The following is a 21684-nucleotide window of genomic DNA, read 5'->3' on the forward strand; positions in this document are numbered from 1 at the left end:
TTTGGAGGGGAAACTGGGAATGGAGAAATTCACATGTAAATAAAGAAAATATCTAAAATAAATAAATATATATATATACATATATACATATATGTATATATATATATATAAGAAAAATAGAGGCGAGAAATCCCTAATTTAAACTTGATTTTGTTTCCTCCATGATCATCACCAATAACAATCTACCACCCTAGATGATAACAACCATAGCACACCAAACAACCAAAACCATCCACTCCAACTTAAGGGACCAGGACAGCATCTTCTTATAATTGCTTCCTGCTGAACTTAGGCAAAACATTCTTGTTTGGGTCATACAAAAAAAAAAATGGTTAGTCTTTAAAAAGCTACCTGTAACAGTAATCCAGTTTCTGTCTTGTCTGACCAATCTATGTGTTTTCCAGACTCTGTGTTGTCTGTCTAATCTATGTGTTGTACAGTCTCTGTCTGATCAATCATTCTGGCTAACCCTCTTGAAGTTGGTTTGCATGCATGTTAGAGAATCCATAACTGAGACAGTCTGTGAGAGTGAATCACCTGGACTATTTGCTTTGTGTAGATATTCATGTCTCAGCTGAAAAGAGGTTTTCCTTGGTCAGGTCTAATCTTTATAAGTTTTGTTGGTAACCATATTTTTTTCATTCCCTGTAGATACATAAGCATAGCTATGTCCCCATCTTAAAACTAATGCAGGTTTCCATTCTAATGTCAGCACATCCCTACAGTAAGTACATTGGTTGGCCTAGTTCCTCAGTTGGTTTTTGTGTTTTTTGGTTTTGGGGAATTTTTGTTTTGTTTTGTTTTGGTATGGTATGGTATGGTTGGTTATTTGTTTTGGTTTTGGATAACCTAGTGTCTCTCAGCTGCTGTTGTTCCTTTTTCACCAATACTTTAAAAAAAATTAGAGTTAACAAAGCATTATTTAGTCCGTCCCTGGGGGTGCAGGGGCTTACTCTTCCTTTTTGTTTAATAAGCAGCTCTCTTAAGGTATCATTGGCTCTTTCTACAATTGCTTGTCCTGTGGAATTGTGTAGTATACCAGCAATGTGTTTTATATTTTAGTGTACAAAGAATTACCTCATCTTATTGGATACATATGCAGGTATAGTATCAGTCTGAATTTGAGCAGGTAACCACATAATTGCCATTATTTCCAATAAGTGTGTAGTAATACAATCAGCCTTTCCAGAACTTAAAGCAGTTGTCCATTGAAACCCTGAGTCCATGTCAAAGGTATGGTGTATATACCTTTGTTTCCAAATTCTGCAAAATGAAAAGCATCTGTCAGATGTCATTTATTTTAGTGCCCCTAGAGTTACTACCAGCAGGTAACTGAGTTTGGTTGTACAGAAAACATACAGACATTTATTATTATTACTATTACTATTATTGTTGTTGTTGCTGTTGTTGGCTTATTGCCAAATGATAGAAAAATGTTAACCTTTCCTATTAATATGATTGATGTTTATCATGGAATTTTGAGGTTTCTAACACATTTCCTATTAGTAATTTGTCAATTTTTTTATTTCCTTGAGCTAAGGGACATTGCAATCCTCTATGAGACCTAATATGAGTAAATAAAATGGGTAGTTTCCACTTCTTATGGCCTGTTGCAATTGTATGAATAATAACATTAATCCTGAGTTATCAAGAACAAATTCATCAGTCTTTATATGCAACACAACTCTTTCTGTACACCAGTGATGGGCAAGTTTGGCCCAGATTTCTCCTTGGGACCAGCGGAGATTTCAGTAGACAAGTTTCACATGCTGACAGCTCCCTGTGACCACTTGTTTCTTCTCTATTTCTTTTCTGGGTGCTGTTGACTAATTAGTCTTTGCAACCCTGACTCCACCTTGCTGTTCTCTATTTTAATCAATTAAAAGAAACCCCTAAGGAGCTGAGGACATAGGCCAGTCACTGCAGTACTTAGTGTGCACGCATGAGGACCTTGGTCTGGATTGCCAGCATAAAATCCAGATGTGGCAGCCTGACCTGTAATCCCAGCACTGGAAAGGCTGAAATAGGAGGATCCTTGCTGTCCAGTCAGCCTAGGTGACTTGCTGAGCTCCAGGTTTTGCAAAAGATCCTTCCCTGAAAATACGGCGTGAGGAGTTTGAGAAAGACACCCAAAGTCAAACTCAGTCTTCCATATGTGTACACACACACACACACACACACACACACAAACACACACGCATTCGCATGCTTGTGCAAATATACACACATATAGACCATATCCACACACACTTGAATACATATGCACAACAGCACACACAGAGATAAACATGTACACACATACACATATATAGACCACATGTACATACACTTGAATATATATGTACAATAGCACACAGAGAGATAAACATGTAGACACACAAACATACTAGAAACTGCATTCTCCATACTATTTTTAAAATTGGGTATAAAATTAATACACAATTATCTGTTGAGAATTTTGTGGAGAAAGAGTAATCTGTACCTCACTGTTTATCTCAGAGCTTTCTAAAACACTTTAAATTACCCACTTAACACCCACAACATCCCACAAGATGCTCCATAAGTTCCTATGGAACATATTTTGGAAAATGTAACCAAGTACCAGCTTACCAATTTTAAGTATGTCCATCCATAAAAAATAGACAATTTCCGAACACATATCCTAAAAATTCAAATCTCCCACCTAAGTACTCACCAGGCCTGATTCTGCTTAGCTCTCTCAGGTGAGATCACATGCATTCAAGATGATATTACCCCAGACTTGGAAATTCAAGTCTATCGGATAGAAACATCCTATGAAACTGGATTAGAAACATATATAAATAAATTCTGATTTATTGCATCTTGAAATATTTGGAGGAAAAATACTAAGGTACAACAATATTTTTTAAAGTAAATCAGAACCTTCAAAAGCAAAGACACTAAGTATTGTATTTTTCTTCATTTTTTAAACTTGAATATACTTCTGCCATAGCCCTAAAGGAGAGCAAGACTACCTAATTCCTCAATTTTATTCATTGATTCAATAAATATTTATTTAATGCCTACTGTGTGCTAGGTTCTTTGTTAAGTACCAAAATGAACAATCATATAAAAGGAGAGACCCATCTGTTTAAGAAAGACTGCTCCAGAGTCGTCATATTTGCACTGGGATATACAAGCAAAGTCTGATTAGCCAAGGATGTCTGGAAGGTGGTAGATGCCAACTGTTCCAAGCTAAGAGAACAACATGTACAGAGGACCTGGAGAAGGAGGGTTGGTTCAAAGGAGAACATGAAGTAGACTTGTTTGATCACAGCTTCGAGAAGAAAGGCTAAAAGCATATCCAAAAACAAAAAGCAAAACAAAAAACCTACAAAGTCTTGTGCCCTTAATCTAGAACTCCATAGTTTAAATCTAGGACTAAATGCTGCATACAAAAGAGCTAATGCAAGGAATACCTATGCTGTGTCCCTTCCCAGCATAGATTAAGAAAGACTGAGTCAAACAAAGGTTGAAAGTGGATCCTAAAACTTAGTAAAAATCAATTGGGCTAACTTCCTTGTCTGTTGTATGACAGTGAAGAGCGCAAACAAGAGTGGACATCTTGATTGAACTTGATTGCACCGGAATGGTGCAGAGCTACACAATTCACTTGCTCACTGGGCTTCACTAAGTCATTTCTACAAAATTGGGACCTGATGTCTCCTTCTTCCGTGTATGCAAAAGTCTTTCTCATCTATGCCTTTCTAAATGACCACAGCATGGAGGAAATTTCTAGACAGTTTGCAAAGTACTTTTAAGTTTGAATAAGATGTGAAATTAAGATTGCAGAATTAGGGACAGGGACAACAGAGTATGTTTCTTCTACTGAAAGAAAATGTGAATAGAAAATTGGACACATACTTTTGAAGGGTTTTATCAATTACTTAAGAAAGCACATATTCAGAGAAGTAACTAGAGATCATACTAATGTTATTTTCTTTTCTTTTTTTAATGGTATTAAGCCTGAACATAAATTAATAGTTAAAGAAAATAAGATTCCAGCACAATTTGGGGATGCTCAGAAAATATTGAGCTTTCTTACAATTATTTTGGGTTTAGCAAAATACATTTTGCCAAACTTACCCCTAATTCAGAAAAGGCATGCATATTTCAAAGGAAATTTAATCCATATGTTTCTGATTCATTTACACTTAATTCATCAAAATGTTGTTTTGTAAGAGTTACTCGGTGTCCAAGAAGCCTTAGAAGTGTCTTCTCTTTGAACCAGAAAGCTTTGTGCTGCCAGAACTAAATGGTATTCTATTTGCAAATAGTAGGACCTAGTGTTCCTCTAGGAAGTTTGGCCCGTAAGCTAGACTCTTCTCCCAGAATGATGAGGTCCAGGGTAACAGGTAACACTGAGCACTAACCGAAGCCTGCAGGGAGTGAAGGGGCATTTCATTCTGTTATTGAGAAGCACTTTTTGTTTTCATTTTTAGTACATAAAAAAAAAAAATCATTCCAACATTTCAACAAGAAAATGAAGGGCTTTAGTCCTTAGCATGGAATGTAAGACTTAGTTATTAACAGTGGATAAATATGTGATTTTATAATACAATAACCAAAGTGGATTTCCTCTGGCATCTGAAGCATTTTGTTTTACAGAGCTGGGGCTTCCTCAGTTCCTTACTACATACACACTTGCTACTTGTTTGGAGGTTGAGAATGTTTTGTGGGGGGAGGGTTGTTTGTTTGTTTTGTTTTGTTTTGTTTTAATCTAACTGATGGCCAAGTTTCTCCAGGAACCAATAAGTTTTCCCACTTTTGGGCATATGCTTGCTTAACTTCTAAGAGTTCAGATAGTACTTCTCCTTTTGTTTTTCTTCTTCTTTTTTCTTTTCTTTTCGTTTCGTTTCCTTTCTTCTTTTTTGTGAGAGGAAAACAAAAGGATAAAAGCGTACAAATACTCTCTATTTCAAACCACATTGTTCTATGATGCAGGACCTGTGCCTATTAACTTGATTGTGCATGTATTATGGCAACAGTTCAAACCCCTTCCAATGATGCAAACATCCTGATGCAGTTACAATGCTATCCCTTGATAGATGCAAGAAGCCACAGCTTCTCAAATGACAATGAGACATTGCAATCTAAAAATACAGAACTCATCAGATTCAAAATGACTGTGAAGACTTTTCCATGATTAAAACCATAAAGTATTTCAGGGGAAATAATTTAAATAAAATATTAAACAGTAACAGAGATGGCCACTATTAATGAGTTTTAAATAAGTATAGATAGAAAACAGCCTATATGATAATATTTATTGTGAAGATTTATATATGTCTCATATTCATACCAAATATATCAAGTGATAAATTTCATTTTTTTCTTTGAAAATCTTTCCAAATTATCTACATAAGTAATTTTGCTGACTGAAAAGCATCACATTGAAAGCAAAAGTTTGCAAGTATGGGAATTTACAGAATTTCTAGAATGGAAACACTTTTTCAATCCAAAAGAGCTAATCTGCACAGCTCAACCTACAACATTTGGAGCTTACATGAGAACTGTCTTATCTCTACTTATAATTAGAACACGGGAAAAGGGCATCCACAAATAGAACTTGGATTAAGATCCAGCTCTGTTATTTAGCAATTAAGTTCCACTTTACATGAGAAAACCACAAACCTATTAGCCAGTTTCTGTATCTAAAGATGTCATACAACAGTATTCCTACCACAGAGAAAGATTGGAGATCTAGATCAGCTGTAAAACATTGACTAACATGCATGAAGCCCCCTAGATTTAATCTCCAATATGGAGGGTGGGGGTAGAAGAAAGAAACAAAAGAAGGAGGGAGGGAGGAAGAAAGGAGAGATGAGAAAGGGAGGAAGACAGGCAAGGAAGGAAGGATGGAAAGAGGGAAGAAAGAAAGAAAGAAAGAAAGAAAGAAAGAAAGAAAGAAAGAAAGAAAGAAAGAAAGAAAGAAAGAGAAAGAGAGAGAGAGGAAGGAAGAAAAGAAAGAAGGAAGGAAGGAAGGAAGGAAGGAAGGAAGAAGGAAGGAAGGAAGGAATCTTCAGATCTGCTAGAAAGAACAGAGCATAGGATAGGAGAAAAATACAGCTATGAAAGATGCTTTACTCTTACTGTTCTATAACAAGTAGACATGTAACAGGTAGTCACCTGAAAAGATTGTCATCAATAAAGACACGGACACTGGAGAACAATGGCCTCATTGACAGGACCAGTACATAGGATTTTTCCAAGTATTTATCATATTATTTGCCAGAGAGAAAAAACCATACATGTTAATAACTAAAATAAAAGGTTTTAGAGGAAAAAGTAGCTGACTCGATATATCAGGTATGTTCACCATAAAAGACTTCTTACCTACAATAACGAGCAAAGAAGAATCAAACAGTTGTGTGCTACATACAAAATATTTTGTGGTTCAAGCTAAGGTTAAAACAAATCTCCGACTTAGTGCACTTCAAGTCCCGTTATAGTGAGGCTCAATCTACAATCCAACTTCCTGTGTCTTATTATTCCAGTGTCTTCTTGTCTCTTGATCCTGGTATCAAGCAGATAATTTTCATGGAATGAAGACTGAAAATTTGATTTTGTTTTCTGTAGCAAGATCCCATCGTAATGTTGCCCTCCGCTGTGGAATAGGCAGTGGGGTCCTCCAAGACCATTGTGTGATGTTGTAAAGATGAAACACTTTACCTTTCTCTCAAGGGAAGTGAAAGTACCCTTGTAAACGCATCATTTTTTGAAAAGTTGACTTTTGAAAAACTTTGAGTAAAATAAATTCCCATAGTTTGGGGGCTCTGTCTGGTTCTAATGGTAAAGTGTAGCTAAAGTAAGGGACCGATTTCAGCAGCTTTAAAAAGAGTTAGTTAATTAAAATCACCCTTGTCTTAACTTGCCCTTTTTTTTCTGTCTCTCTAGTTGGCCCAAATTGTCCATTAGTATAATATTAAGCAAATGAAAGCCAAAAGGGGAAATGAAGCAAGGTTCTCTCTATGTGTGTTTCTAAGATCGGCAGTGCATGCTCCAAACCATGTCTGCTGGAGCCAAAAGTATGAAAATAAAGCAGCTTTTTTTTCCTCTCTGATTGAAAACTACTTGAATTCAGTGCTTGCTCCACATACCAGAAGCAATTATTATCCTTGGAGTTTACAAAGAAATACCAAAGCAGACACTGCTAAAATCCGGTGTTTTTCTACATACAAGGTTTTGAGGAGCCTCTTCGGGATAGGCTCAAAAAAGCAAGCTACCATTTAATCCATTAAGGCAATGTCTAAGGATGTCTCACATTATTTTTCTCCCCATAACTTGTTAACCTTGGGAAATAAAGCATTTCTGCAAGTCCCTAACAACCTTGGCTCCCCGATCATGTGATTAGAGAAAGAAATACACTCTGGCTTTCATTAACTTAAGGACATCTGCGAGGGGAACTTACAACACAAAACAATCTCAGTTACTGCTCGTGTTCTCTCATCTGGACGGAAGAGTGTTAGTGTCAACAACTGCAGTAAACAGCATGGCCAGGGCTAACGTAAACATTTCAGAAATCATAAGCTTAATATTGTTGCTCAGAAGTTAGATCAAGCTATGACTAAACTCTAGACCACAGGCTGGAGACTGACTTTGATATATATCCAGAAAGAAAGTGGATCCAAACCTGCACACTGGGAGAAAAGTGAACATTACCGGCACTAGACATACACGTGTCAATAGGTGCACATGGATAGAGTCAGAGGATGAACAGAGGGCAACAATTCCTTGTCTGTATTGGGTGGGAAACTTTCTGTGCATCCAACTGTTACAAAACTCAAGTCATGAAAGTAGATACTGTTTATTTCTGTGCTGACTGCTCTTCAATGCTAGCTCCTCCTCTGGTTGCATTTAAAAAAAAAAATAGCTCCATGCCATTTCTATTATGTGCAGGCTCTCTTTAGACCCAGGGCGAGACAACGGAAAAAACAAACCTAAACAAAAGCAAACAGAAATGAAATGGTCTGGACTCACTTTATAAACACACCAGCCCAAGGTAGGCGATGGTCTTTAACTAAAGCAATAATTTGCTCAATTCCTTGTTCCCAAATGAGAATTCTGATGCCATTTATAAATGTAGGTCATTCTTTTTAGGATTCTTCATTTTGTACATCCAAAAATGTTCTTGAGCTTCATGTTTTTTCCTAGAATGACTGTTTATTGCTATGGCTTTCAAAAAAAATAAAAAAGATACAGCAAATTGCAAGCTATCCCTTTGTGCCATAATATACATGTACTACTCTTGGCCTGGATCTGAATAAATATGCCCTTGCCACTCTGCTTCCAAATTTTCTAGCAGGTAACTGAGACCCTTCTCCCAGCCCCTCTGTCTTTCATTACTACAATGAAGAATTGCAATACAATGTAGAAATTGCTTTCTTCATTATTTCTACCACTGTTATTTTTCAGCAAGGTTGGGAAAGGTGAGCCAATAGAGAATTAGGGCTCACATTTGGCAGATAAGACACAAGGGAACCATCAATGTCTGGGCTGGGAGGCTATCCCTTACTCATTCCATCATACCATATCATCCCTCACAAAAGCAAGAGGTTTCAAATACTCCCTACTTTGTATCTTGTCTTAGTCATCTGATAACTTACAGTGGATGGAGGAGAAGTAGACTGAGTGTATTCAGAACAGTTGTATTGGGTATTTCCGGGAATCTATGCTAATGGCTTAGTAAAAATATTAGTTTTCTAATATATGTACTGTACAGTATCTCTTTAAAACTTCTTCATAGAACTAGGTGGGTTTGATGAAATTCATTTACACATATAAAATAGACTCTGTAAGAAAACTAGGTAGCATATTTAAGATCATCTTGCTAGTGAATAGTTGAGGTAGGATTTAAACTGATTTTCAAAATTAAAAATTTTCCTTCACTATCTATGAAAATATCTAGAAAAATCAATGAATTACTCCCTGTACCAAAATTTTCTTGTATGTCTCTTCCATCTAAATTATTCCACTCAAGCTAGCCTTTGGATGAAGTCTTTAGGTGTTTCTGACCACCAACCTATCTCTCACTTTGAAAAAAAACACATGTTACTCATTCTGCATTTAAACAGAAATCTGTTCAGCGCAAATGACAAATGAAACTCAAATTAACTCAGTTGAAGTGGGAAAAATATGATCATAAGATCATATTTAGAAAAGTTTTCTTATTGTAAATTGTAACATTGGCCAATTTTAAATCTCATTTTCACTTAAAAATCTCCATCTTTAAAGCTATACAACTTAAAGCATACCAAATAGGAAATGGCTGAGTGTTTTGCTGTTCCTTTGGTAACTGAAGGCTTTCTCTAATTTCATCAAAATGTCTAACATAGGTAGATAACAACCTCTAAATTTTCCAGCTGCCCTGGTTCTCAACCTTGCTCCCTCAAAATCCCAAGGGGCTCTTTTACAAAGAAATGGTGTCACTCTTTGAGCCTGCCTCTCAGAACAACTCTATCAGAAGCCTGGGAGTTGGGGCCTTGCTAATAGGACATTTTAAATACCTATTGTATGGTGTTAATGTGGAAAGAGAAGCAAAAACCCTGTTCTGTCCAGTACCTGCCATAGCATCTGATAAATCCAGGATTCAGAAATGTTCCCCACCTAAGGATGAAAAGCTGATGTCAGAAAAGGACAAAACAAGATTACTTGGTGGAATGTTAGCTTTCTTTTCCACCAAATTCGGTGGTTACTCTTGGCTATAATAGCTAAGAAGTCTTGGTAGTCTCCTTCCAAGGATCCCCTTCCAACCGTGAAGTGTACAGACTGTGTCCCTGATATTTTGCATTCACTGTTATGCTTATATGTGTGCCATTTGAGAGACAATTATTTACTGTTACCCATAGACTTATAGAAAACATGAACTACCAGTTGGTTTTTAAAGCTATTTTCTTCAGGCAGAGAAAGGCATATCCAAACAAATGCAGAGCATTCTCCCTTCAAACATTACAGCCAGTCTGATAGGTTGTCCACATGCTGTTCTGAAGCCCAAGCCAAATGCTTGAGGTTACTAAAGGACAAGTGTTTTTAAGGGGCTTGTTAGTGGGCCATGTGAAATGACAGAACCATAAAGTTTTCTATAAATGTCACCTATAGTTAAAGATAATGTGAGCATGATGCTTCATTTAAGAAAGTACAAGACAGCATTAGAAGAACAGCTTCTTGGCTACTGTTTGACTCATAAGTTATAGTAACAAAAACCAAATTGAGTATTTTTGGAAGAAGGGGCTCGTTTACATTGACAGCATCAGATAGAAAAGCCCTAAAATGTGGCAGCTGGTTACTTAAAGGTTTTATTCCTCCCCAATCTAAAGGGGTCAGATAGCTGCTGTGCTGGCGTTTCTTCAAAGGCCTTCATTCTATAGCCAGTGCTGACATGTGAAGGAAGCAGTCTTTAGAATCAACCTCTTGTTCTCAGTGGCCCAATTGGCAGAAAATACAGATAAAACAAACACAACAGCTCTCATTTTGCAACATTAGCGAAGAAAACAGTGACCTTCTCCCCCCTGCCTCATCTACCCCCCTATTGCTTCTTTGACACTCTGCCTAGTGAAATGAAAAAGAGGTTTTCAAAAGAGAGAGAGAGAGAGAGAGAGAAGAAAAAGGAAAGAAACATCTGCTTGGACTTCAGATTCCTCCCCAAAGCAGAAACCAAGCCTAGAGAGGTTACATGTCTCAACAAGCCACGCAAAACCAGGGAGAAAGTTCAACTGCTTATCCCATTTGACCTTGGCTTTAATGCAGGATCACATTGATCCTGATGGAGAGATTAAAACGCCAAGTCCAGAACCGCTCACCAAGCAAATTCACTAGGGGAGTTCGAAGAGTTCTTTGGCAATCTGACTTCATATGGAATTAGCAGGGACGATCCCAGGCCACAAATGTAGCAATATTTTAACTCAGTGTGCAAAATATCAAAGATAAGGCAGGAGATTAGAGGCCATACTGAAGCTTTCAAATGCTGCTTTCCTAGGAGTCTTTGTCAAGGAAACACAGGCAAGGATGGGAACTGCTGCAAAAGAATTCTTTAAGAAAAAGAAAAAAAAAACTAAGTGAGACCAGGAACTGTGGAAAACCAAGGATAGGGTTGAGGGGAGAGGATAGAGCTGGTGCGAGGATTCAAATACAATATATTGTCTTTCACATATCTCTATTCTAAATTACAAAATCTTCCTACCCCCCTCTGAAAAGCACTCTCATAGTACAGAAAAATGCCACATAAATGTTCATGCCTTCCATCAGTAAACAGTAAAGCAGTTTTGAGCAATAAATCACAAACATAAACTTAAAGCATCGAGAATCAAAGAGAGAGATTTGCAGCAAAAGACAGACCAGCAATAGAGACCTACACTGAAGGTGTAGGTCTCTACACCAGCCCATCTCTGAAGCTGCTCTGTGGAGGCACTGTAGGCCAGTGGTCTGGGAGCTGCATGCAATTCTCACGCCACCCACATCTGACTGCAGCCTTAGCAAATGTCTCAGTGGCTTTGTTCCTCAGTTTCACTGTTAGTGAAATGTACATGTTGGAATAGAGGAAATTCTGGAACTGAAACTTTGATAGATTTTATTGAATTAATAAACACCTATTTAGGGCTTTTGTGCTTCTATTCTCAACTTCCTTCCACTGAGTAGGAAAACTTATTATCCCTCTCCCTCTCCCTCTCCCTCTCCCTCTCCCTCTCCCTCTCCCTCTCCCTCTCCCTCTCCCTCTCCCTCTCCCTCTCACTCTCACTCTCCCTCTCACTCTCACTCTCATTCTCACTCTCCTTCTCCCTCCCCTTCTCCCTCCACTTCTCTATTTCCCTTTCCTTCTCTCTCTCCCATTTTCTCTCCCTCCCACCTTATCCCTCTCTATCCCTTCCCCTCTCTGTTTCTCTCTCCCCATCTCTCTCTCATTCTCCCTCCCACCCTTTCCCTGTCTTCCTTCTCCTCTCTCCCATATCCTGCTTGTGGATCAAATGTAACCTATCAGCTACTGCTCATTACTGGTCCAGTGCCCAGCCTACCTATCACCATGCTCCCCTCCAAAATGGTCACTGACTAATCTTCTAAAACTGAAAGCAAGCTTTCTAATATAAGTTGCCTTGACCATACTCTTCACAAATACTCATAAAGACTCACATCCCAGTTCAAAACCCCTACTTTTTAACAAAATTACTAAGATTCTTTATCTCATCTGAAAACGTAAAAGAGTTATTGTTGAGCATATGAGGGCAATCTGGTTGAAAGGTTTTCCACCCCATTAATTGCCCTCGTTTATTTGGTGATCTGGTGATCTAGCTGGATGGGAAAGTGTTCCCTTCTTTCTCACTACTTCATCTATGTTGATGCCTAACAGAGGAGAACTGGTCTTTGTTTTTTTGTTTATTTGTTTGTTTGGTTGAGTTTTCTTTTTCAAAGATACATAGATAACTGCCCTACTTTGCAAGATTTTCACACAAGTTCTCACGAGGTATCACTGAGTGAGCAATTAAATGGATACAAATAGATTCCAGAGTATTTTCATAACAACAATAAGATCTTTATCATTCTAGCCCTTTTTTGTGTAAATTCTAATGTTCCCATAATCTTTGCACTATAGTTAATAGAAATGTTTAATTAGGAAATGTAGCATCAGTCACAATGATTTGAATGATCATACTTTCATTGTTCGTATTACAAATTCACCACAATTAATATAGAACTTTTCATTATTATTGGGACTAAAGAGATGGTTCAGGCAGCTCCATGGCCAGTCCCACAACACCCAGAGGAAGCTCCACTCCCAGGCGCTCTAACACGCCCAGGATCACAGGATCCCAGAATCACAGGATCACAGAGACAGCTAGATTCTGACACAGCCAGGATCATAGGAAGGACAGGCCCCAGTCAGATTTAGCAAAGGCAGGTAGCACTAAAGATAACCAGATGGCAGGAAGCAAGCATAAGAGCATATGCAATAGAAACCAAGGTTACTTGGCATCATCAGAACCCAATTCTCCCACCATAGCAAGTCCTGGACACACTATCACACAGGAAAAGCAAGATTCAGATATAAAATCACTTCTCATGATGATGATACAGGACTTTAAGAAAGACATAAATAACTCCCTCAAAGAAATACAGGAGAACACAGGTAAACAGCTAGAAGCACTTCAAGAGGAAACAAGAAAAAACCCTTAAAGAACTATAGGAAAACAATCAAACAGGTGAAGGAAATGAGCCCCATCTAGAATCTTAAAATGGAAATAGAAACAATAAAGAAATAAGAAAGAGAGACAACCCTGGATATAGAAAACCTAGGAAAGAAATCAGGAGTCATAGATGCAAGCATCACCATCAGAATACAAGAAATAGAAGAGAGAATCTCACAGACAGAAGACACCATAGAAAACATTGACACACAGTCAAAGAAAATGCAAAAAGCAAAAAGCCCCTAACTCAGAACATCCAGGAAATCCAGGATGCAATGAGAAGACCAAACCTAAGGATAATAAGTAGAGAAGAGAGTGAAGACTCCCAAGGTAATGGACCAGTAAATATCTTCAACAAAATTATAGAAGAAAACTTCCCTAACCTAAAGAAAGAGATGCCCATGAACATACAAGAAGCCTACAGAACTCCAAATAGAGTGAACCAGAAAAGAAATTCTTCCTATCACATAATAGTCAAAACACCAAATGCACTAAACAAGGAATTTTAAAAGCAGTAAAGGAAAAAGGTCAAGTAACATATAATTACACCAGACCTCTCACTAGAGACTATGAAAGCTAGAAGATCCTGGGCAGATGTCATTCAGACCCTAAGAGAACACACATGCCAGCCCAGGTAACTATACCCAGCAAAACTCTCAATTACCATAGATGGAGAAAACAAGATATTCCATGACAAAACCAAATTTACACATTATCTTCCCACAAATCCAGCCCTACAAATGATAATAGATGGAAAACACCAACATAAGGAGCAAAACTACACCCTAGAAGAAGCAAGAAAGTAATCTTTCAACAAACCCACACAAACATAATTCCTCCTCTAACAACAAAAATAACAGGAAGTAACAATTACTTTTTCTTAATGTCTCTTAATATGAAAATTAATATTTTCATATTAATCAACACATCCTAATTGATTGAAATTCAAAGGTATAAGGAATTATAAATTTGTTGGCTATCATCCAGTGGTCTCTCTAATTTGGAAATTGGAGAAACAGGTCCAATACTGTACAATCTATATATACTTTCTGCTTGTTTGTACCTGACAGTGTTTGTACCACATAATGGTCTTGAAATCTTGTTTCTCCTATCTCAACCTCTCTATTAGTAGTATTGTTTATTTCCTGTTTTTATACTATACTATGGCTTTCAGAACAGCTTACATATTTCAAAAGTATTTATACAGCCAAACGAAACATAGACAATTAACTTGGGGGGGGTAGCTTGTAAGAGAACAATAAAGAGTGAGACCCAATGCTATGCCTGATGTTTGTAGCTATTGTATCAATTTTGAAGAAGGGGACTTTATAAGTTACTCTGAGACTAATGCTTTTCAAAATCATCACAGCCAATGAACCAGATTCTTACCCTCACCTAATGTCTGTGCCACCCTCCAAGCAGAATCATTGTTCATTGAAACAGTTGGTGAGTGACTTTATGGATAGACCATCTTAATACCTACACCATTTCTTAAATGAATGTAACCTGTTCTCTGTGGGCTGAGAATAAAGTCACTACTCAAGTCAAATAGCTTTGACCATAGCAGGAAATCTGTATCCAAAAATTGTGCCTACAATTCATTCCTTGAAGCAGCAGAACTGTCAACTCTCAGCTTAGCTACAATGAGGTAAAATCCTTTGGTGATGTGAGGGTCATTGAAGTACAGCCTTATTACAATGAAATCCAATGTCTAAAAATTGTTCTTATTTTGGACTTGTACCACAGTAAGAGCCAAGATTTTAAGCTCTACTAAATATAAAACAAACAAACAAAAAGACTTTATATATTTATGTTCATTTAAGAAAATACTAGTAGTGATGTATTATTTTGAAGTATACAGTTAATATGTTTGGAGTTATTTAAAATTTATATTGAGAAAAACATATTTATTTTCAATATTGCTGTAGACAAGCATCTACATAAGACTGATAAATTGATTGTTGTTTTATATCAAACAACTTTTATAATACTCGTTTTCATTATTTTAATATTTTATAAATTTTAGAGAATATGACAAGAAAGATATTGTAGGTATTGAAGGGGTCTCTGGGAGGAGTTGGGGTATAAAATGGAAACAAGAATGTGATTTAATTCTATTTACTTAAAATATGTTTTGAATATTAACAAATTCAGATAAATTGAAATCATGTAACTTTTCTCATCATAATGCAATAAAACTTAAAAAAGAAAAAAATAGATAGATTCAAAAAAAGAGAGAGAGAGATGGTTCAATACTTAAGAGCATTAGCCGCTCTTCTAGAGGATCTGGATTCCACTCCTAACATCACAGGGTGGTTCACAACCATCTGTAATTCCAGTTTTCCCATTGTAAAGTATCTGACCATCTCTTTTCTCCTCCCAGACATGGAATACACATGACCTGTTGTCAGGTTTGTTTCTAGGATAATAAAAACTGAACATGGCTGGCTATAGGAGCCAGTCTATTGGTTTCACTAAGTTCCTATCAGATATATACTACAGAAAATCTTCAGTGACATTAAGTGTAAAAATTGATGCATTCATGGAATTTTTACTAGTATGACTGGCTCCTATAGCCAGCCATGTTCAGTTTTTATTATCCTAGAAACAAACAAACAAACAGACAAAATACTTAGCCGACTGAAAAATGATTAGCTGACAAGTATGGGCAAAAGGAGAAAATCAATGACTGGCATTTTTGAGAGTTGTGCACCAGGACCAGCTGCATAAGCACTATCCTACTGATACACAGAGTTTCATTGCTTGATCATTAGATTTCACCATTCTCAGCTCTTTATTACACTAACTTCAAAATAAATGTAATCTTCTGTTTTTCCGAGGCTGATATCAGAGAACACAAGACACCATTTTTTCTCTGAAATTTTTATCAGTTTGCATTTGAGATGGAAATACACAATAAAAAAATCATAGCTGTACATAACTAATTAATAATTAAAGAAGAGTGTCACACAACAGCTACATTCGAGAAAAACATTCGAGAAAATGGCATGGTAATGTTATTGTGTGTGCGAGATATTTTGACAGGATTTTCCATTTGAAAAGATGAATGTATCCTTAGGGTGTACCTTTCAATTCCCAGTTAAAATTCACTATTGAAAACTTTATTGTAGGGGCTAGAGTGATGGCTCAGCAGTTATGAGCACTGATTGCTCTTCCAGAGGTCCTGAGTTTGATTCCCAGTACCCACATGGTGGCTCGCAACCATCTGTAATGGGATCTGGTGCCCTCTTCTGGTATGTCTGAAGACAGTTTCATTGTACTCATATAAATAAATAAATCTTAAAAAGTAAAAAAATAAAAAATAAACTTTTTGTGTCCAAAATGTATTTTTAAGATGACTTGCTCATCTGATGTAGTTATAATAAAGTCGTTAGGAATCCTCATAACCAGTTGAGTTTATTTTGAGTCAGTTATAATTATATATAAACAAACAAGCAACGACGCTATTGAGAAACCCTCTGAGCCACTACTTTTGTCTTGCACTGATTGCTCCTCTTCCCACATCCCTACCTTAAAACGACAATTTTCAACTTCAAGTTGTCCGAACAAGTAGGAACATTAATGAAGGTAGACAAAGAAAAATCAAAGCCGGTAAGGAAATACATAATATATGCCTGCTTCTCCTGTGCTCTAAACAAGGTTCGACCTGGACCACAGCCAAAACCTGCTACGTGCCAGCTGTAGCGCTTGGTGCTCCAGGAGCAAATCTGACCCTAGGCAAACCAACAGGGAGAATCAGCCAGCACAGTCAAACCCCACTGTGATGCTGCTTCCACTCGCAGCTATGAAAAAGGCCTACCAGAATAACTCAGAGTCCCTGAAACAACAGAGGAGTTAGGTACATTTATCAGATTGGCCTGCGTGTGACGTGACAGAAACAGCATGTTCTGCTATTCGGTGGACCCACTGGTGTAAATACCACTCCAACAGCCCATGAACTCCACTGGATCACTGTTCATTTTACACGAAATAGGAAGAGGCTTTTAAAGATATTTTTGCTTGGGAGTACAGAGGGGCGGGGGCGGGGACAAGGCTGCTTTGCTGAATGGATATGCCAGAAAAAGTGAAGGAAATAGTTCCTTAAAATCAAAACTACTAGCTGGGCAGTGGTGGCACTGGCCTTTTAATCACCAACACTCTGGAAACAGAGAGAATCGCTATGTTTGAGGTAAGCCTGCCCTGCAGAGCTAGTTCTTGGACAGTAAGGGCTACAGAGAAACCCTGTCTCAAAACAAAACGAAACAAAACAAAATGAAAAACAAAAAAACAAAAAGAATACAAACTACCAACTTGAAAGATCAATTATTTTAAACGTTTTTAGAAATATGAAATCTTTTGTAGAAAGTTGGACTTGGTGCAGTTAAAGTACACAATTAACTCATTTGCCACCTAGAGCCTGCACCTCCAAATACCTTCAGACCACTGCATGGTATATCAGAAAAATGAAACTTGCAGACTTTAAGGTTTTTCAGAAAACATAAGTCATTGAAGAAATAAAAACTGAAGTATTTCAGGTGAAACTATGTGAGATTTTGATTCTCTGGAGCCAAGCCAATACCCTGTAGAAAATTTGAAGAAATAGGAAAAGGAGGTGCCAAAAGAAAGAATACCTTTATTCATTTATATTGAGGGTGTAACAAAGAGACAGCTTTTCTGGGGGAAATTTGGCCCTAGTTAATAAAAGACTTTAAAATGTTCAAAACATTCATAATAATTCCACTTCTGGAAATGATTACCTAATAAATAAGCTGATACAGAGAAAGAGTTACATACAATCAGATCCGTCAGATAACACTGAGAACAACCTTAATATCCCAAATAAGGAGTTTGTTGACTAAATGTGCTACTGACAGTGGGAAAAAATAGAATGCTAGTTAACGCATTAAAATGAATGGTATCTAGGAAAATGGTATCACTTAGCTGCATGAGGAAACATTCTTATTAATCTTGTTGCTTAAAAAAGCTTGTTAAAACACAATTTAACTACAAGTGAGTAGGTGCTCTCTCTCTCTCACACACACACACACACACACTCACACACACATACATACTCACACACTACACAGTCACACACAAAATCACGCACACACACTCATACACACTCACACACTCACACACACTCACATATACATTCATATACTCACAGACACTCACACACACATATACAATCACACACACACACACACACACACGGGAAGGGTTGAAGGTACATCTGTGTGTTGGTGAGGAAGCAGTAAGTACATGTGGAGATCAGAGCAGGACACTTGATGTCTTCCTTCATCTTTGACAGTCTTTTGCCTTGAGTCAAGTGTCTTTATTGAACTATTCCTATATTGCTGTCTTGAGAAGGCTGCCTGTGCAGCAAGCCCTTTATATCCACCTGTCTCTGCCTTCAATGTTGAGGTTACAGGTACATACTGCCATGGTCAGTTTTTTCCTTCCTTTTTCTATACTTTCTTTCTTTCTTCCTCTTTATTTTATCAAACTGAGTTTATTTACTCCCCTCTTTCCCAACCCTGTAAAGTTCCTATTTTTAACATATGTGATCCTTACCTTTTTATTAATTACTGTATTTATTCACTTCACATCCTGATCACAGCCCCACCTGCCTCCTCTCCTCCTATTTCCTCTCACGCCCACCTCCCCCATGCCCCTTACCTTTCTCCTCAGAAAAGGAGAAGCCCCTTCACAGGGACTAACCTGCACATCAGGACTATGTGCATCCTCTCCCACTAAGGCCAGACAAGCAGTCCAGCTAGGGGAAAGAAAGCCAAAAGCAGGCATAGAGTCAGAGACAGTGTCTCTCCAATCGTTAGGGGACCCACATGAACACCAAGCTGCACATCTGCTACATCTGTGTAGAGGGTTAGGACCAGCCCCTGCAAACTCTTTGGTTAGTGGTTCAGTCTCTGTGAGCCCCCATAGGCCCAGGGTAGTTTACTCCATAGGTCTTCTTGTGATGTCCTTGAACCCATAGTCAGCTCTTTATGTAGGTTCTTGGAGGATCTAAACTCAACCTTTCATGACTGCACAGCAAGTTCTTTTACCCACTGAGTCATCTTTCCAGCCTATTCCATTTTTAAAGTTTTAATTATTTTTCAATTAATTACACCTCCCCCACCTTTCTCTTCCTCTCTCAAATCCTCCCACCTCCCTCTCTTCAATCCCTCTCAAATTCATGGCCTACTTTTTCATTTAATATATACATACATATGAATATATATGAATTATATATGTGAATGTGTACATATGTATGTATGTATGTGTATGTAGATACAACCTTCTGAGTCTATTTAGTGTTAGTTGTACTATATAATGTCAGGGCTGACAACTATGTATTGCATAAGGAATTGTGAGGCTAATCCCTGGAGAAAAGTAATCCTCAACTCTCAGCATTATTAGTTAGCTTTAACTCTTTGTCTAAGGGTGCCTTCTGCCCCAACTCTTAATCTTGAGATTGCCTCCTTCCACATTAGCACAACTATTGGTGTTGTCTTTGTTCAGGTCTTTTTTTTTTAGGCAGCCATATTGTTGAGGTGTCATGAGTGAGCCATCCTTGTCTTTTCTAGTAGTCACAATCTCACAGCAGGTGGCCTAATTCTCTCTTCTCCATCTTATCTTTCCACCTCCTCTCCCACAACATTATCTGAGCTTTAGATGCAAGAATTGCCATGTACTGTTGACATATCTTCTGGGGCTGGGCACACCATGAATAGTTGTTCTCTTCATTTTGACCAGTTGTGGTTTTCCTCAACAGTCTCCGCTTACCAAAAAAGAGAAGTTTCTTTGTTGCAGTGATAGATAGACTTACCTCTAGGTATAAGAGTAAGTATTTAGGGTACAGTTAGGAATTGCTGATTTAATAAACCTGTAATTACAGGTATCTTCTAATGCATAAGAAAATATGCATTATGCATAATGTGTTATATAAAAATCTATATACATTATAGACCAACAGTGTCCAGACCAGCTTGATACAAGCTACATCTGTAATTTTTAATTTTCTTTTTTTTTCTTTTTGGTTTTTCAAGACAGGGTTTCTCTGTGTAGCCTGGCTGTCTGGAACTCACTCTGTAGACCAGGCTGGTCTTGAACTCAGAAATCCACCTGCCTCTGCCTCCCAAGTGCTGGGATTAAAGGCATGCACCACCACTGTCTGACAATTTTTAATTTTCTAATGTCTAATTTTTACATTTTCTAATGTCTCTAATTAAAAATTGAGAGACAAGTAAAATTTATTTTAGTTAATAAGGTTATTATACTTAACCCAACATATTAAAATGTTATTTCACTCTTTGATCAATTTATAAAATAGGAGTAGACTATTTTATGCTCTTTCATGTTTCATATTAAGTCTATGGTGTTTGATGAGCATTTTACACAAGCAATCCTCCTCATTTCAGACTAACCACACTCCCAGTGCTTAGCAACAGCATGGGGAGTAGCTACCATAATGGACTATCCCTCAGTATAAGGGAATATGAGTGATGTTTTTGTTTTCATCTTTATGTTTTTGTATACATTCTTGTATTTATCTTGTACAGTAGATGTCCCAATCAGTCACAAGTTCTTGTAGTACCAGACTTAACTTCCCTCATATTAAACAGAGCTTAAATGCAGTCAGACTGGTGTTGGTTACTCCCAAGATATTAGTGCCAATATTACACCATCAAGTATATATATCCAGATCAGTGACTGTGCATTGCAAGATACATACTTGGTTAGAATTTTACTTAATTTGCTGACTTTTTCACCTGTTCTTCCTCTCCAGGTTCTAAATTGGATCCATATGCTTGTTCTTCGTCTCCTTGAGATTGTAAATCATCTTTCAATAGTAAATTCATAAAGTTCTCATCTGACATGTTACCTATTTCAGAATCATCTAATTTAGTACTTATACTGTTTTAGAGGAGTCATGTTGACTTATTTTTTAATTCTTGTGTTTCTGTCTGGTAAGGTGAACATCCTTATGTGGGGACATATCTTCTAGTTTTACATGAGGACCTTCTCTCTGTGTACTCAATCCTTGAGACCACTTGGAAAGCTGGAGAAAATCTGCTATAACAGCAACCACATCAAACTGTACAAGATACAAAAAATAAATGTATAGAGGAAAGAAAAGGTGGACACAAAAAGAAAAATAAGGAAAAAATAAAAGAAAAACATTTGCCTGATATTTTTTAAATGCATTAATAAAATTAGAGGAATATATGAAGTATAATTGTTTAATATAAATTTTCAGTACAATAGAGTAAAAAAATATGAAAAAGAGGAAAAGAAGAGGCACAACGGGCATAATGAAAAAGAAAAAGAAAACTTACGTGTTGAAAGTTTCTTTCTGGGTCCTCAAAAACTGGCAACTGTCAGCATGCAAGGTGCAGGGGATTTGGGTGAACTGAGGGCTCTTATCTAGCCTACAATTTCTAGTTTCCTATAGTGAAGCTTATTTCAGACAAGTGTCTAGTGT

General features: G+C 37.3%; 1 protein-coding gene across 1 annotated transcript in view; it reads right to left on the bottom strand.

Annotated features, from left to right (window-relative positions):
* The window catches only part of LOC116083328 (homeotic protein ocelliless-like), a 125930-nt gene extending 104851 nt beyond the window's left edge, over window positions 1-21079 (bottom strand). Inside the window, 2 exon segments of the mRNA XM_031360107.1 lie at window positions 16728-16930; window positions 20972-21079. Of these exon segments, the coding sequence (XP_031215967.1) occupies window positions 16728-16930; window positions 20972-21079 (311 nt within the window).
* Between the last annotated feature and the right edge of the window lie 605 nt (window positions 21080-21684).

Source organism: Mastomys coucha, unplaced genomic scaffold, assembly GCF_008632895.1.
Source record: "Mastomys coucha isolate ucsf_1 unplaced genomic scaffold, UCSF_Mcou_1 pScaffold8, whole genome shotgun sequence".
In the NCBI taxonomy this organism is placed as follows: domain Eukaryota; kingdom Metazoa; phylum Chordata; class Mammalia; order Rodentia; family Muridae; genus Mastomys; species Mastomys coucha.